General features: G+C 37.5%; 1 protein-coding gene across 4 annotated transcripts in view; it reads right to left on the reverse strand.

Moving 5' to 3' along the window:
- Positions 1-19614, reverse strand: part of ARHGAP10 (Rho GTPase activating protein 10) — a 154369-nt gene that overhangs the window by 52394 nt on the left and 82361 nt on the right. For 3 of the 4 annotated variants that reach the window (XR_015699486.1, XM_087735569.1, XM_087735567.1), the window contains 5 exons: positions 14059-14133; positions 8827-8914; positions 7421-7479; positions 4713-4818; positions 3931-4090 (listed from right to left, as the gene is read on the reverse strand). Coding sequence is in view for 3 of the 4 variants with exons in the window: in XM_087735569.1 (XP_087591695.1) it covers positions 3931-4090; positions 4713-4818; positions 7421-7479; positions 8827-8914; positions 14059-14133 (488 nt within the window). In the remaining variant the exon portion in view is untranslated. The remainder of the gene's footprint in view (positions 1-3930; positions 4091-4712; positions 4819-7420; positions 7480-8826; positions 8915-14058; positions 14134-19614) is intronic. The other variant, XM_087735568.1, reaches the window with a different exon arrangement.

Below are 19614 nucleotides of genomic sequence, written 5' to 3' on the forward strand. Positions count from 1 at the left end.
TCATTTCTTAGACTTCTTTTTTTATCCTGGGGTTTTTTTTCTCCTCTTAAAATAATGTTAAGGGAATTGAGAAACCAAAATGGCTCACATTACCACTGAGGCATCTCTAAAAGGCAAATAAATAAGCCCTTTGAATAGTGACATTCATTCCAATGAGATGCCAAAACTTTATAACAAACAGCAACATGAACATGTGCATGCTCTTCATGCTGCCGTGGAGTGGACTTCCTCACCGCAAGTCAGAAAGAAAGACCAGAAGAACTGAGATGTCCAAGATTTCCAGTCTGTGTAACCCTTTGGAAGAAAAATTCATTTATACCCTTGAAACTCATTTGCGGGAGGAGAAGAAGAGCAATCAAAACCTTTTTTTGGGGTCCAAGTTGACTACCGCTTTTCATTGGAGGATTACCTAAAGGCCAAGCAAAGACTGTTCCAGGCATTGTACAATCACAGCTGCAGTCAGCGCCTGAGTTCGTTAACTCAAGAAAAGGAACACCAAGGAAAGGTATAGCTTCAAAGCAAAATGAACACAATGATGAGACACAAACATGAATTTCTTGATGCTTTTTTAGTGAAGGGAAGGATATGGGACATGGAAATCAAGGGAGATCAGACAGATATGGCAAGGGACAAGGGGACAAGACAGCCAAGTATGAAATGATACCAACCTTAAAGACCCGCAAAGCGAAGGGAAACAAAAGTGCTGGTGCACATAGCCCAGACAGCACAAAACATGGCAATTCTAGGCAAAACTATAGCGAGGTCATTTAGTATCAAACCTGAACACGCTCCTACTTTGCCCGGCATATCTGGCTGGCCTTCCCTACAGCCATATGACAGAAGCAAGCAAAACAATTCACAGGTCTCATTTTCCTTTGGACTGGCCTCCCTTCTACAGCAGGTGGTTCTGAGGGTCCTGGGTAAAATATTGTCTCAGCTTGGGTCTAGTTTTTGCTTTTTCTTTCAAAGTAGAGATCTGCTTCTACAGCTCATCTTCTGACTGACCACTGAAAAATACTCTGCCTGGAAGAGACTTATCCATAACTGACAAGAACAAAAGCTAAACAATTATTTCCCTAATGCTCTTCTATCCCCCTTCTAGTCTTAATCACTGTGCAATTCTAATGCCAGTTAAGTGACATATCAGGCTGCACAGTCTAGTTCCAGCATTCGAGTCTCAGTATTGGTCCGATTTTGCAAAATCCCCCCCCACCTACTGTAATTGGTTCACAGCCATGGTTTGGAAGTACGTGTGCAGCATGTAAACAAAGTGAAAGTGGTACTGACTGGTTTCTAGCTAGCAGGAAATAAATGTACATATCAACAAAGCTTTTAAAAAAAAACCACAAACAAAAACCAAGAAACAAACAGCTTATGCACTAAGCATGATACTCTTATCTCAGGGCAAGTCCCCATAGCCAGATAAAAATTGCACAAAAATTCTCTAATGAGGACTCAGCAGAGTGACAATATGTACCAGGATTTCAAAGCTAGTAACCTAATTAATTATGTCTCCTCCTAAAAATGAATTGTGGATCTCCTTCAATAAAGCTATCCACACAAGACATAATGAACATTGATGGAGTTTAAAAGTACTTGAGGAATCCTAACAGTTTTTTACCATTTTGCCTACCACGTTACTATATTTAAACTGGAAATGTTGATGGCTATTGCTTCTACAGTTTGGAAGTGTGTTAGTAATTTCATTTGCTACAGGGGAAAAGAAATGCCTCTCTGCAGTCTGCCAGAGCCATAAATTACGTATGCATGAAGTGTGAAGTGTTGCTTCAAGTTTGTTTGTGTCAGTGTACCTCCATCTTGACTCCACCACTCTTCTACAATTCCAAACTTCGCTTCTATTAGCACAAGCTGCTAAAAATTAGCAGAGGCGGAGTAGTGGCTGAATGAAATATTTGGAAATATTTTAACCCACAGCCGGCGACTCTTCCTAGGACTTCACCAGGGCTATAAATAAAAATACCTAACGCAAGACCCTTAGGAAGTCTGAAATGCACAGAAATTCAAAACAACAATATAAAATGAACATTAGACTGACAATAAGCCTGCTTGCCATTAAAAGCTGGTCCTTGGTCTGCCCTAAACGAAGAAGGCTCACTTCTAAAAGCAACGTATTCAATTCAACCATAACATTTCTGTAATGCCTTAACACACACCTCTCCATTGCCTTTGCTATAAATACACAGAGGTCACACTTGGGGCTTCTTTCCATGTTGGAAGCAGCTCTAGCGTGGGAGAGGTTGCTGCAGGCAGACCACTGATGGCAAGTTCGCTGTTAGAAATGACAGTGAAATGACAGAAATCCCTTAAAAAAATTATAGCCTTCTAGTTCTAAAGAAGGCATAAAACCAAGGAATTATGGAAAATGATGCAGTATCATTTTGATGTACTTTCCATTCCCTGCTTCTCTACGTTTTTAGAGGAGGAAGAAAGGCCACAACAATTAATGTTTCAAACGTGAAATTGATGTCCAGCTTTTAAAGACATGTGACTGAGCTGGCATAAGAATAAGATGGTGCTAATCTGTGGTGATCTAGTGATTTGAATAAGCATAACTCAACCTCAACCTCCCTATGTTATTAAAACACCCTGGCTCTGCTCATTGTCTCCCTCCACTTTCTTCAATTTGTGTGGTCACTGCAATAGCTTCAAAATCACGAGCTTACTGAAAGGTTTACCTTCATTTATAAGGTTCAAAATGAATAGCATGGCTTACAACTCTTGGGATATTTATCACTTAGAACTTGAACCACATCTGCAGCACGGTGTTCTTCCAACAGAACAATACCGTATCTGCTCAATGTGTGTGTGAGGGCAGCATTACACCCTAAGTCAACTAAGCCAACAAAACCCACCATGTGGACACAGCTATGCCAACAGCAGCTTTGCCCAGCCTTTATCATTCAGGGAGGTAGTGTAATCACATTGCCAGAAAAACTTGAGACAGATATTATTTAGAGTAGATAAGACTTGACTTAGATAGCCAATTTCAACACTGTTAACCTTTAAAAGAAATAACTATTTCAATGCTTGGAGTGCTTAAGAAAGAAGAGAGGAAAAAGCACATCCTGGCATTTTTCTAACGCGCTTTTTTTGACAATCAGAGCAAGGGAGATGCTGCCCATCCTGCCAGTACAAGCAAAGTACCTCAAACATCCAGTTCCAGAAGTCAGCTTAGACACGAGGGATTCCCAAAGGAGCACCCAAACAAAGAGACCCATAAAGGACTTTTTTTTTTTTTAATCTCCCCCCCCCCCCCCCCTTTCTTTTTTGTTTTTTAATTTCAGATCCGAGATTACATGCGGTGATATTCTGGACGGTACCTTGTACGTGTAAGGCACCTTAGTAACCGGCAGCTGCCACAGCAGCAGTAACAACTTCTATTTTGAGTATTACCTCAAACACAAAGGCTTAAAATAACGCACATTCAGCTGAAAACAACGGAAATGTTAATACCTGGCTTTCACATAATGCTTTTTACCCATAAAATTCAGAGTATAGTAAAGTTTTACTCTGTGAACTCTGAGAAAAAAGAAGACACAGAACAATTAATTCAGACCCTAGTCAAAGTACTTAATGGAAGAGCTAAAAACTGAGCCTGGGCTTTCTCTTTTCCAGTCTTGTATCACTTTTGCTCAGAAGAAAACATATGCAAATATCACAATGACAATCTATTTGTGTACTATGCACACAGAAGCACTGCTATTGCCAGGAAATATACATTCTGAAACGTCAGTTTACCTGTGAACAGGAACGTTTATCAAGTATAAACAGCCAAAAGCGTACAGTGTACATAGGATATTCTTTAGAATTAAGCTATTTGTAACATCATACTTAACTCCACACTACCCATTAAGCCTAGCAGATTGTTTTAGACAATGCTCAGAAATGGAGAGATGTATCAAAGCTTACCTTCTCATGATTTTCTATCAGGATTTCGACAACGATATTCTGAAACTTCAGGTCCATGATGGCTGCTACAGTTTCTTCCTGTGGCCTCATTAAGGTTGGTCCAAATACTACCCCTAGATTTGCCACAGTCATTAGATTCCTCTTGGCGTGCTTTGAAACACTTTTTGAAAAGAATTGAAGGAAAAAACAGGAAATAGGTTATGAAAAATTTCCATTACTGTTGGAAACTGCAGTCTACAAATGAAAACATTACATTTCCTTAATCTATGTTTTAGAAGTTTGTTTTGTGCAAAGTTTCTTCAAATAAAGTCTTACTGAATTCTGGAAAACAGAAAAGCCATTCTTCCACTGGCAATTTAAAAACAAAAGCAGTCTCTTACTGAACTTAAATATATAAAATGCACTTAGTCTTGGACCAGGGCAAGTGTGAAACCAAGTTAAATTTGCTAACAGATCTCCACTATTCACTTAGCCAGAATTTGCGAAAAGAAAGTATAATGTTCCCTTTCTCACTTCAATCAAACCCTCAACTGCTGGCAGGACTGCTAAAGTAAATACTTATATGGCTTCATTAACGGATTAGATTTCTGCCTTTCCCGCCAAAATATACACAGCATGAGTCAAACGTCTTGTCTGCTTTTGCACGTTTGGTTCTTGGTATTGTGTATGACAGCATCAAGATGGGCTTCAGCTCCAGCCACACTTAACTAAGGCCCTTTGTAGTTAGACGAAGGTAAGGACAAGAGTTCTGACAAGGTAGGAAAACAGGTCATAAGACTTACTTTGCTAAATGTTTCACCAAAATTTCCAGCATCTCTTTGTTCTTTTCTGGGAGTTTATGGACCAAGAAGTGAACAGCATTAACTCGAGATTCAGGACTCCCACTTTCTATGGGACATAGAAATAGATAACTCTCTCAACAAAGAAAAATAAAATAAAATCCACAAACACAAAGCTTCTCCCGCCCCTGCACAGAAACATACTGCACGCACTTTGCTTCACCACTTATGTATCTCCAAACATAGCAATATTGAACATATGTGCTTTGTTTTCACAAGTAATCTTGTTCTAGAATTATCAACTTATTTGCTTATTTTGTGAACTCATCTTTCAATCCACCTGCAAAAAGATGCCTTTGTTCATCTATTTTTAAAAACTGACAGATGTAGTTATTGTTTTGCTGCATTGGACTCATCTGCTTACAAATATACTGCAAGGTGAGGAGCGATGTTACTGGCTGCCACAGAGTGGAACTGTACTACTTTACATTTTAGCATCATTAACTGATTGTCCTCATCATTAGAGTTCAGTTTTGTTGGTACTAGGCAGCCAATGATACTGCATTTATGCTACCTTGCATTGCAAACTGCGTAAGACACCATATGAGGAAGATTCATATGCTCAGAAAATCTAATGACCTCTGAAGACACAGAAGAAGAACCATGCAAAAAAACTACGGAGTGAGATTACTATGATGAAGGGCCCTGAATAACAACGGCACCTCTCTCTAGTACAGTACAGAAATAAAGTAAACACAAGCAAGAGGCTTTTTATTTTTGTGTTGCGTGTTGAATTGAATAATTTTGGCCCCTACGGGTTTCACTAGTACACAGATGAAAACAAGAATCTGTAAAAGATGAAAATAAACCCTCTTCCTATTTCTCAAAGTTCTATTAAATCACAAAATTACATGTCAGTAGTGATTACAATGAGATGAGTGGAAGTATTTCTCTTGTATATAATAATACTTAGTACAAGGTACATAAAGAGAAAAATTTAGAACCTACTCTGAATGCAAGAAGTTTTGACACCAGGACCACTCATCAGGTCCCATTTTACTCTAAGGCAACTTTGATTGTTAAGTGTATTTAATATAAAATACCACCATATTTCTTCAGTGCATATTGTTACAGATTTTTCTTTTTTTTTCTCCTTTGCATATTGCTACAGATTTTAGGGTGGTTTTTTTTTTTATTCTTTTACAGTGAACACCCCTGCACAGATTGCAAGAAAAAGGCTACCAAAATGCAGAACATTTAGCTTCTAGTCAGCTAATCAAAATTCAGACAGCCAGAAAAACATAAGCCTTCTTTAAAGCAAGACTATTTTACATATATGTGAAATCACAAACTCTAATTAAAGAATGGCTAAGCAACTTAATCACAAGATACAGTCAAGGATTATAATGTTTCAATCTACACTGATATGTATAAAGAAAAGAAAACTGAAAAGAGAACCTTTTAATTTTGGTTTCCCCCCAACCCCCCTGCAATAGTTTCATAGAAAAGGATATTCCTTACTATTCCCGGTGTTGTTGGTTTTTTATAGCTAACATAGGAAACAACACCGACTACCTATTTTTAAGTGTACCGTAACTCAGATCTGCAGTGTTGATTAAATTTCCCTCCTCACTACATAGAATCAACCCCTCTACAAAATTGTTTGCTACTTATGAACACTGTACTATTTAAAACACTAAACTTCAACTGAATTCCTTTATTGAAAGAGACTATAAAATAGAGAAAGGAAAATAAAGCAAGAAACTGCTGGCAAAACTTCATAGGTCAAGAAATTATTTTAACACTTTCCAATACAAACAGGCAGATTCACCATCTAGTTAAGTATGTTGAATTTTGCTTAAGCACTTGGCCTCCAAGATGTGCTTTGGCAACGAATTTCATGGGCTAATTCTCATTTTGAATTAAGGACCACAAGTGAACACATTCTGAAGTCCTGGAAAGTCATTACAGCAATCCAAAGATAAAGCAATTGTCTCAGACTTTATTTTAATTTTGCTTTCCACAGTTTGCCAGCAGTGCTACAGGCTGGAAAGAAAATCAGCTAAATATCTGTTTGATACTTTGCCAAAAATTTTCTTACACAGTTCCCCTCCATCCTCTTCCAAAAAAATTCCATGTACATTAGATACCATACAGCTGAACTACAAATGCTGTTGTGTCTTCTCCAAGTCTGTATTTGAACTGCCATAGTGTAATCTGGCCTGCTCTTTCCTTTCTTCTACTAATATGTGAGGAACATTCAAGCCAGCCTGGATACAGAGCTAACAAGGCACTGAAAACAAGGGTCAGGCAGCTGTGCTTTAAGGATTCAAATGAGCCTGAATTAGTGTATTTTCTTTTACTAAGCTTCATACTCTCTATAAATGGAAGAAAAAAAAAAATCACAATCTAACTAGATGCTTATCATTACATAATTAAGATAAGAAGAATGAATGTTTACAATGTCTATCCAAAAGTTTTTCCATAAAAGTAAAAATTGTGCTATGCTAAATCTGTCACAAGCTTGTCTGTCAATAGATACATCATATGTGACACATACTAGAACTGAACACTGGTTAAAACCTATGTATTTTTAAAACATTTATTATTTCTTATTCCTGTATTTTTACTGGGTTGAAGAATTTTTCTGAAATTGCATTTGCAGCACACTCCTAAGGCCACAACAGTACTATAAGAAAAGATTTATTTACTGGCAGGAACGATGAATTCTCCATGCAACTCGTATGTCATCAGTGGCTCTGGAAGGCTTCTGTAAAACAAGGATGATATCATAAACTTAGCTATATTCTTTTCTATCTGTATTTACTCGAAGCAGAAGAACTTTTTAACATTCAGTATTACAATCCTCGCGCTGGAGGCAACCATTGTTACAGTGGCCCTTGAATTCAATGATTTCCAGCGCGAATGGAAACTTGGTATTATCAGGAAAATAAGACTAAATACATCCATTCACCTTCCATAAGCTGAAGTGATGCCTCTAGTCTATCATAAGTCTATCATAATTACACCACCGAGACTGTTTCGGAGATGAAGATTGTACACATATACTATGTAATTACTTCATTAGTGTTTTTAAAGTACAAAGAATCACAAGTCAATACCTTACTGGAAAGAAATAAAGGTCCTAAAACAGTTAAGCTTGCTCAACAGCAGCCATCCACAAATCAAAATTCTAGAGCATTTTAAATGGAAAAATTGAAATTGAAAAGCTTAGCAATGAAAAATGTACTGAATAATGGAAATCAAGAGTTAAAACATCAGAGTTAAAACCTTCATTTATTAAGTTGACTTTACTGATGCTTATGAAATATTGGAGTAAACACTCAGATGGGAAACACTGTAGGCGGGAAATACTTCATCATGTGCACTTTTTTTTTTTCCCTTTCCTACTTTTTTTTTTCTTCTTTCCTATACACCGTAAGAGAGACTTTTATCTTGATCATAGTTCTTCGGCATTCTTTGATAGTGGTTGCAGTAATACTTCATTTAATAAAAACAACATATTAAAAATATTGCATTTGCGTCACACTACGAGAGATACACAAAAGTTCTGTGCTCTATGTTCTTAGGCAATTTATTAAAATATCTTGATCAGGAATTGGCCAAGCCATTTGAAAAGAGAACACATCTAAAATTCTTACTTTTAACACTCAAAATATGATTACTATTGCACCTAGAACACCAGAGCAAGGGCCAGAAGGAAAGGAGGAAAACAATAAAAATTTCATAACCTTTTTCCTTTTCATTCTACCACATAAAAACACAAAAATGCAAAAAACTCTTAATAATCTTAGCTGACTTTCAGTAACGACTCTCAGCAAGTTTACTAACAATTCAGGTTTCTGAACCATCAGTGAAATGCTTAAGTATCTAACACAAAAATGTTTTGGGGCTTGTCTCATATGAACACAAATATTAGTGTTGCTAAATTATTTTACGTCCCCCAAGACAAATAACAAACATGGTATTTGCACAAAATGAAACTCTATTCCAAAATATATGAAAAGTAAGTAATGTAGCTTAACACACTGCATAGGAGAATTAGAATACATATTCTAAAAAGTAGATAAATAAAAGAGAGAGGAGACAGGCTTACCGCAGATATTGCTTCATAGCACTAGTAATTGTCTTCACTTCCCAATCTGCAGAGTTTTCCAGGTCAACTTCATTGCAGGTTTTTGCATCTGGAAAATAATCAGAAAGAGAAGAAGGACATGAAAGAAGGGAATTCTAAATCAGTGTGCCCTACATGAACAGCAACACACTGAATTTGATCATTATGTATTTGCTCACGTGAACGTAGAATTAACATGTCTTTCTTACCATTAGTTAATACTAAGAAGACTTAATATCCAAACATCTTTATAAATTCTATTTCCATATTTTGTTTTTAAAAGTATTTACTGCTGATTTTTTCTTTAATGAAGGATTAAAAATCACTTTTATGTAAGAAGATCTCTACAGCAATTGATATTTTCACACCTTTAATTAAACAGAAAGATATACAAACACAGAAAGATGTACAAAAACAGTTTAGAAAAAAGATCCACTAAGCATAATATCTTTTCCTCTTTTCTTTCGTTATTTAAAATGAAAGTACACTAAGAAATCTTTTTGAACTCTTTCCGTAGTTTTGCTTATAAACTGTGATTTTGGACTGCTGATGAAAATAGCCAAAATGCAGTATGACCCTCCTTACTGTGTGAAAACCTTTACGAGGTGCTTCAGAAGTAGAGAAAGGATTCTTCTCTATCAGTAAGTTTCCTCTGCAAGATGGCCTGAATGTTTCCCTTACTTGATCAGTTTTAGCCCAAGGGAAAAAATACTTGCTTGCTTGACCATGTGTCAAGTTCACAGAACTCCCATCTTTTGCCAGGTTAGTCGGTAGAGTCTTATAATAAGACAGATCAAATTTAACAGTCGTATGTCTGAATGACCCAGCAGGTGAAAAATTTTTTTGACAGAAAACAGAAAACAACACAGCACACTGGCATGTTTTGCAATAAAAAAAAACCCTTGTGGCCTCAAAACAGGAAGCAATAGCTAGTTGACACAAGTATACGGCCAAACGAGCCCAATGTATTGGGTAACTTCAAGTGCTTGAGCTTCTGTTTTATTAGTGCTACATGTTTCCGTCAGTCACTACAGTAAACTACAGCAGTAACTGACACAAATTATGTGCTGACCAGTTCATACAATTCAGAATTCATTTGTTACTTTGCTTGTCAGACAAACGACAGACACATTTAAAAAATCAAATTAGGATCCCTGATTAAAGGTGTAGTCCTTTTACTGGGACTAAATAATTCTGTTCTAAAGGCTGTGCCAAGCAATTATTTCTGTAACTGAATATTCTCCCTCATTGTATCAATTATTTAAATCTCATTTTAAAATACAAGTCAGATAACATTTTCTACCAAATTGTTACTAGCCAACCACCATCCAAAATACTCAAGGTTGTCTCAGGAAAAAGTTTCTTTTTTCCTCTTTTTAGCATGCTAGCTGTTTCTGTGTTCAAATTCTCTTTTTTGAGAAGAAAACCTTTCTACTGAATTAATTAAATAAAAACTGCCATCACAGCAGAAACTAGTGAAGTCTATGGGGATTTTGTTACTAAACCACTACGTAATATCCAGTTTTTAAATAACTGCTTCATCATCATCAACCTTCTTTACAGTCAAAGGATGCACTCAGTTACATGAAATTTGTTGATGAATTTGGGGAGGAAAATAACAAGCATCTGAACTCCAAAGCAAGCCTCTTAAAATAAAAAATAGAAGATATTGCTGAAATATTTCATTATCTCTTGGAGGGGGAAAAAATATAAAAAACAACAAAGTTTGTCCCTGCTACCAACCCCAAACAATCCCTAGTTTGACTGTAGAAGCCATCATGACTTAGAGACATTTTTTTCACTTTTGGTTTGACAGTTGCCCTACATAGCTCTGTGCCCCACCACCCCATATATTTGACTGTTCCCACTCCATTTTTTCCTCTACTTCAAACATCCCAGGCTATTATATGAACTGGAACTTCAACAGGGATTTCAAAAATGACTCTACTAGTTTTCATGCTACTTGTTCACATAGCAGCCACTGTGCACTGAATGGCAACTTTACGCATATAAAAATAACCGTGCGCATTTATGGAACAGCTTTTGACAGATCAGCTCTAAATTTTATGCAAATCTTTCTGACAATAAGGGAGCTAGAGTTTATAAAAACAGTCCAGTTCACTAAACTAGGTTAGGAGGAGACTCTGCTTTCACATGCAATATGCCCACTGTAGGAGTATATGCATACTGTCATTTACTGTATATAAAAAACCAAGGAATTCAGTGCAGTTGTTTTGAAAGCTGCTGGTTTTGAAAAGGCAGAGGTACCCGAAAGTTTTCTTCTACAACATGTGATGTCTGGCATTTTTCATGCCAGGCAGTATCAGAAATCAAAACTGACTGCATCAGTAGAAACTCCAAGTCCTTAGCAGTCACTTCACCACAAGCAAGGGTCTGTATGAAAGCTGATCTATGTAGTAGTTGGTATGAAATCTATGTAGGCAGCTTGTATGAAATGAGCCACGTCAGATCTCTAACGTAGACCACAGATGAAACAGGAATTGGTCCCTGACGCATTTCAAGAACTGAGCCTCCTGACGGCTGACAATGCGCTCTGAATTGCTTATAACAGATCCCCATAAGACTGGAAGTCCTAACTCTGTATCCCTGTTTACAATGAGATATCAGATTGATTTAACATTTTCCCTTGAAATGTAATGAGTGTTTTCCTTACCAAATGCCTCACTTAAATTTAGACAAGATTAGTGCCGAAAAATAGATCACCATGGCACAATGCTAGTCACAAGAAACTTCAAGGACTAAGTTAATTGCAAAACTAACTTCTTTTTTTTTTAAAGCAGAATTGTATATTTAATTGCTGAGCCTCATTTCACAGAAGGCTTAGTTTCACTAGATTTTTTACATTAAAGGTGAAAATCTGTGCATTCATAGTATTAGAAAAAGATATATTGTTCTTCTCATACTCCCTTGACTCTCAATGTACTTTCCCAAATTTTATAGAAAATATTCTGAAAAAGAGACAAAACTACATGCTATTACATCCCTGGTTACCATTTGGAAGACTTTTTTTGCACTTTGGGCCTTTCAGACTGTGAACCTCAGGGTCAATGATAGGTAGCTTAAAATACTTTGAAATCTTATCAAACATTTTAAAATACAGAAAGTTAATACGAGGTTTTTATGATTCTGAAAAGATCTTTCATATAACAGGGTATCTAAGACTATACCCAGAGACAAAGGATTAAAGATTAATCAGTCATTTTAAATTCTCTGTACCACTGTATATCAAAAAGAAACCCTCTTTACTCTTCTCTGAGGACAGACAGATAAAAAGCACAGATAGGATTGCTTTCAACAAATCATCAGAAAAAGAGCACCTGCTTGCACCCTAACTTTTTTCTGTTCAGTATTTTGCCTTGTCCTGATACCACTGTATTCTTCGTACTTCAAATAAATATATGAATCCTGGGAATGACAAAAAATGTTTCTAATTTTAAAAAATAACTAAAAGCAGATGCTGGAATCCCCAGTAAACTCTTCCAGCTGCTACTGAACCACTGGCAACCTGAGTCTATTTAATTTGGATACCACTAATGGCAAAGAGGAAAATTTGCCTGCCAGACCTGCACGCCCAAGCTAAGCCAGTAAGTACAAAACTGCAAAACATCTTGCGATATCAAATGCATTTAATCGAGACTCTCCGAGTGATCACACGTCATTCTTCCTATGGTCAATGGCTAAAGATGGTTATTGTTTATTGAGGCTAACTCCAACACAGATAAACAACTATGAGAATCTGTTATAGATCAGTCATTTTTATTAATCCCAGTTCGTATTTCCAAAAAGAGTCTTTTGCTACAATACCTTAAAGATACAGGAAGGTTTATGTGTACTAATGGAGAACTTCAGGGTGCTGTTAATATTGATTAAAGTAAGATATCATAAATTAATATTTAGCAAGGTCATTACGACAGATTGATATGACATGCAGGTCCTCAAGCCTGATGTCTTATCATTTCTGAAGAGACAGCCTGTTTGAAAAAATAAAGGAAGGAAAAGAAAAAGTCTTACAGGTGGCACTGAACTGACAGCAGCATATAATATAAAAGCGCTTTGTCATTCACATAATGTCTGGGGTAATGAAATGAATTCACTTTCTGGCTTCCTCCAGTTTGCAGTGCCAAAGAACACTGTGTTATCAGCACAGATGGAGCATGCATGGTTCTGGAGAAGAGCCTGGTGCAAACTGCAAACAAGCTTCTTTGCATACCAATGAATCCCTGAGAATCAGACCTTTGCTGTCAAGTGACAGGTTTGGAAGCTCTATAAAAATGAACTAATCCCAGTGGTCTTGTCTGACTGCATGTACTGTCAGTGCCTCAGGACAAGAAGTTGGGAAATACGGCACATCTTGCAGTGATGGCTACTACTTTGGTGAGAGATAGCAGGCAGACAAGGGATTTCATCCAGGTGCCAATACTTTTTTTTTTTTTCTTTTTCCCTAAGGACAGCAGAGTGGCAAGAGAACTACAGTCACTGAAATTAAGGATACCTCAAAATTTCCAGAAAGAAAAAGGAGAAAAAAGTTCCTGAGAATTTTATGAATCAAAAAAATCTTAAAAGCTACACATGGCTAACTAGGTATAAGAGAGTCTAAGATGTTACCCACATATAAGAGCTATACTACTAAGTTTATAAAAACAAATCCTTTCTCCATCTGTCTGCCGCCTTGGCACATAGTTATTATTAATACATATATCATATTCCTCCTCTTAAACCAAAGAGCTGTTTGCTAGTAGGCTTAAACTAAATGTCTTATTTTGCACAGTGATTAACTAAAGACACACATGGGCGTGTACACCTGTACATCTTAGTCAAGGGAGAAGAAAGGTGGAAACTTCAAACAATGAAGCAATAAGCTTCAAACTTTCTTGAATTTGGTATTTTGAATTTCTGATCAGACCCTTCAACTTAGGCTGCTTTAATCCCACTTACATCAACCTTGCACAAAGCCCCTGATTTGCTCCTACATGTCCCATAGCAGTTCTCTTAGTTTATTCCTACCAACTAATCTTGGCCTTGCTAAACCAGGGGAACTTACAATGATATGGGAATTATTTACACGGACTAAAGCAAACGAGATTTGGCCTATATAAAGAACAGCTACAGACAGATGTTTTTAAAACTAAATATTGACAGTAAACCAACATGAAATAAAATATTGAAAAAAAATATTGTAAAATAGAGGCATACCCATCAACAAACTCAGAAGTCTCTGGACCTTTGAACTCACCCCCACAACTCTGTACAATCCTTGGTCATTTATACCTAATATGCAAAAGGAGAAAAAAAAAAAAAGAGGGCAGATCAACCACAGTCAAATTCAGCATTAAAACTTTTCCCTAGCTAACAAATTCTACTCAAAGACAGACAGACTACATAGTATTAACATAGTCATGAGAACAACATTATAAATAAAGTATTGCAAGAATCCTTTTGTTCTTCTGTGTTTTTAAGATAAGTTCATGTTATGCTTTGATAAAGGTTTCACGTACCTCAATTCCACTTCACAAAGTGGGAGTAGAAGCAAACAGGGGCAAAGCTTTGCTTGAAAAAAAAAAAAATCACTGGCTGTTTTCAGATTTTTTAAATGACATTTTGGATACATCAGTATCCACATTCTAATAACGCAAGAACTGAATCAACAAATGCTGCATTAAGATTTCTTTAATAAATGTAATTTTGCTTTTTTCCAAATGTGTGGCTGACAAAAAGAGTTTGGATAAAATAAAGAAAAACTTGACCCTATTCCCAGTCCTCAAAACCAGTGCTTCTTCTAGTTTGTAAATGCTTTTCATTTAAGATACGAGGCCTCATTCCAACCCACTGTGGTCCACATACTAGTTACATCCAGAGGCACCACCACAGGTTACTGAAATCGGTACTTCTGGTTTTGCTTGGGATGAACAGAGTTTCACTTTGTGCCCTTCCGTCCTCTCACATATTTCACTTCTCTACCACTTTTCTTCCTCTGCTTTTTGCCTTCCTTTACCACACCTGGTTTTATCCCGAGGGAAGTAAAACTATGAATATAAATTGAAGGAAAACAGGAGGGAAAGAAGAGGCAGGGAAGGAAAAGGGCAAAATAAGGTATGTCTTTGTCTGCTGCATTGTTTCAGAGCCCATACAGTGGGAGGTAAAATATTGCAGTCCTGAAGGTGACACAGATATTTGAGGGGCCACTTAATAAGCAGCCATCTACAAACACCACCACACTCTACCTCTATATTCACGTTGGCCTGGAAGAGTAGAAACGCCACAAAATACCTGTGTTTCTACTCCAAGGAAATCTTTTCAAATAACAGATTATGTGGTATTCTTATTCAAAATATCCTTCAACAAAGGAAGACTTGTGGAGAATTCCCAGTTTCAATACCAAACCGTTCCAACCCAGAGAAGGAAAATTAAAACCAGTCATATGAGAAAAACTTTCTTCCCAAATAAATATTAGATGAAGTATGTAAAAATCATTAGCCTTTTAATGAATTACTGTCAGGCACAACCGTAACACACAGCAATAATTCTCAACACGGTGGAGAGAACTTCGCATTTTTTACCTCCTCCTCCTGCCTAGCCTTGCTACATCTTTTCCTTCTTCTCTTACTCCCTCCTCTTCCTCACACAGTCTGCAGCCTCCTCAGCCATACCAGATCTTTGCGAGCCTGCTGAACGCCTCCCTGCTAGCACTGCTCCATCCTCTGTCCCAGCGGGGAGCTGACGGGCTATGGCAGCAGCTGCTGCTTCTCTTGGTTGCTCCACCTGGGCAAAACTGGCCCTTTTCTTTCCCCGGGATGCAGGCACCACTGTAATGATGCTGAATCTTAAGCTAGACATCGTATTCAGAGCTGGCTCAAATTAACAGAATAAGCCAGATCTCCAGTATTTCATCTGTGGTCATCAAAAAACACAACTCTAGAGTACACTCGCAGTTTAGCTGTGTGCAAAAGAAAGAACCACAAAAAACAGCTATGTGGCCACAATACTATTCTTCCCAAAATACAAAGTTATGAACCCAACCAAGTAAGTTTTCCAGTGATCCCCAGAACAACAGTGTGATAGCATGCTATACGCCACTTGAAGACTGCCAACACTAAAAAAAAAAAAAAAAAAATTCCAAAACATAGTCCGTGATTCACTTCAAACAAGGATGCGCTAGGAATCTGCCCTGAGAGCAGCAACTATTTTTTACTTCAAATTTCTCAGAGGTGTCCAGGAAAATTCTGGCACAAAAGTAAGACCAAGCTTTTTAATGCACTGCCTAAACGCATCACACTTTTTATACAATGTCCTCCACTACCACAGAACAAGCCTTCTGCATCGTATGCAAGAAGCTAAAAAGCTGAAGAAATACCGTCACAGTCAAATACAGCTCAGCTTTTGCTTATCTTGGAAGTTGTTTTGTGACTTTCTGTGCTTCTAACGTTAAAACTAGGGGGAATCAAACCGTGCTGACCCCAAACGTACATTTACAGGCTTAAAAATAATTAAGGTCAAACCACGGAAACTACTGCTCAATATTAAAACAGACGTGATATGCAAAATTATGGCAGTATTGAAACTAAGACAATCCTCCCGCAATAATCATGAGTCTGTGATAGTAATTATCAGATAATTGATCAGTTTCAAATTCATCAACCTGAAAAAAGCACGGCTAATTGCTAGCAGACATCAAGAAGTGCAAAGAGGAATTAATATTTCAACATAGCTCTAAATGACACCTTTAAACATACCTTTAAATGATGTTTTATTTAAAATACAGAAACCTGGTTTGAAACAGTACTATTTCTGATTTAATCTGCACATTTCAGACCTTCAGCACATCCAAGACTGATAATGCTTGGCATTTAGAGAACACAATTGACAAGATGACTCATTGCAAGGAATAGCTTACCACCGACTAAAATGTTGAAGGGTTCAGGTGCTGTGTCTGCCGGCTCAACCAGTCACTACTGGCAACTTTGAGCGGTGAAGCCCCGCAGCATAACTTCCTTCATATTTACATTATCTTAAGATGTTTGGCTGTCTGATACCAGAATTTGGCACGGGTACACACTTTGTGAAACACGCTTAGAAAAATAAGGTATTGTAAGTAAAATAGTAATTTATACTATTGTAAGCGAGGTATGTAGACAAGTTTACTTTGTGGCTGGCATTGTACATGTGGCTGACACAGACTGGTAATATAGCTGCAAATACAACTTTTTACATCAAACTCCATAGTACAGAAACAGCCATACAAGTGACACTTTAAATTCAAGGTAATGCCAGATTTTTTTTTTGTGTTACATGAAAAGGTTTTCTACTTCCTCCTCACTATCGTCTGTCTTTCTCATGAGCAGAGAGAGTGGACAGACAGCTCAATGCTGCCATCTCTCTCTGCAGCTCAGATTAGCAGCTTCGGCAGTTCTAAAATCAAGACAAACACTGCTCTGGCAAACACTTACCTACCACATCCTCACAGAAGGTACAACCAACTACTTGCAAACAAAAACATGCACAGAGTCTCTGCTAAGGGAGCAAACAGCTCTTTGATGTTTCTATAACTTTTACCCCGTTGTATTATTCTCAGTACAGAATTATAAATAAAATACTCAGAATCCCAAAATGTTCTCTTGGAGACAAAACACGGGTGCACATCCAACCAGCATCGTGCTCGGGATGTGAGAGACAGGCTGCATAGCTTGATGCCTCAAAGTCTCCTACCAGGTAAAGCACAGCCAATGTCTTACAAGGCAATGCTGAATCAGAAGCTCACATGCATTTTAACCAAGACATTGCCTTTGGTTCTTCTGTTCATTCAGAGCAAATAATTTCCTTCTTGCCTTTATAAAAGGGAACGTAACTGAGAAAAAATTATCCAGCCATTGACAAGTTTATGTTCAATATCTCTGTTATGCTCTTCTCTCTCTGAATACCAGACTTTTTCTGCTATGACATGACAAGACTATTCTCAGTTTCCACCCACACTAGACTGTCCTCTCTTTCCACCCACGCCAACCTCACACCCATTATGATTAAAAGAGATAAAAACATGGCACACAAGCACAGTCTCTGAAGAGGCATCTGTCCTGTTTTCTTCTGCCGAACATAACTTGCCTTTGATGTGTTATCATTAAAGTAAAATAATCAAGTAAAAATTGTTTTAAGAACAAGTATAGGTATAAAATCTGCAGCCTGAAAGATGGATTTTCTTCATCATACAACTATCTGGCCAAACCCTCCTGAGGCAAACAACTGAATATTCTCCTGGCCCTCCATTTGTTTAGCTCAGCAGACATCAGCAGAAGGTCCTGCACGTTCTGCAAAAAACAGAAACTGATCCTTTTAGAATGCTTCAGTTAGTCTCACAGATGAGGTCAGGAATTTGTTTGTTATGCTTTTTTTTAAGTTCAGTATTGATAAACAGAAAATCATCAACAACTGCTTGAAATGCAATGGACTAATCAAGTTCATTGAAACAGAGCTAGGTGGATTGCCGAGTTCCTGGAAGGTTGGACTTCACCTAAACCCATTCTTGAAACCCTGGGAACGTAAATATTTATTGAATACTGATTTTTTTTTTTCCTTAGGTACTCCTCAAAACAAAATTAATAGATAAAAGTAATTTTCATTGGTAGTAATTACCACAAAGCACTCTATTGACTGCAGGTCTTCCAAAGGCTGTGTGCAAGGGACAGTGAAGCTGCAAGGTCTCCAAAGACAGGCAATACTGCAGCCAACTTCGATAACTTTAACACTCTTCCAAGTGTGCTTCAGGGCCAATCTCACTATGGGGACACATGCTTCTAAACTATGCAAGCTTATCATCTGTCTTGAACAACAATATTAGGTGGGATTACACATACATTTTGCACCTTCTTAGATGCCCCTAAATCAAGGCATAAAGAACAGAGTGGACTTGAACCACCACTCAGTTTAACCTATCCACCCACAGCCATGAGAAGGACCCCCATATCTAACCCATTTTTCCAAAAAGCCACTTCATGAAGAAATTGTTCACACTTTTTCCACAGTTACGTTCTTGTTTCACTTTCCTTGCTGGGTATCAAAAAAAGGAAAAAAAGACTACTTGGAGAAAACTATTTGAACGCACCTATAGAAAATAAACCAAAATATAGTGTACTCCACACTGCTTGTGGATGAGCATGATTCATAAGGTATCGTAGGGTAACCAGTCACTGGGCTGTAGACCAAAACCAGCCTTTCATTACATGACCACATGCTACCCTTTTCATAAAATCTGCCTCATCCAGTCCAAAGAAAAGATCCACTCTATGTTGAAGCAGGGTTTTGCAGTGAAGGCAACTTATCTGTAGGATGCCAGCTTTATCTGCAGTGTTTCCCAGCTGAAATAGTCAGATTGTAAATGCCAGTAACTGAAATTTTTAAAGTGATGAGACAGGCAAACCCTATTTGAAAAATATTCAGAAGAACAGAATGAACAAAAACAACACCAGATAGAATACAGTCTAATCTAGAATAACATCTTTAATGCATCAGACAGGAGTGATACAAAAAAGTCCAAGAGAAAAAGGATCTCAGACACTTCTTGCTGTTTAAATGCTAAATTCTCAGTATCACTAAGGCTGCTCGGTCTTACTAATAATACTGTATAGTAAGTGCATACATGGAAGACGCTCACTGCTTTTGAGTAACACCCTGCTTTGACAGGAAGAGCAACCAACCCATTCTTCTGTTCAGCTCTCTCATTTAAGCTGGACTGTGATACAAAGAAAGATATAAACGTTC

This window comes from Nipponia nippon, unplaced genomic scaffold (genome assembly GCF_047370975.1).
Source record: "Nipponia nippon isolate SJK-2023a ecotype South Korea unplaced genomic scaffold, ASM4737097v1 scaffold_6, whole genome shotgun sequence".
NCBI lineage: Eukaryota > Metazoa > Chordata > Aves > Pelecaniformes > Threskiornithidae > Nipponia > Nipponia nippon.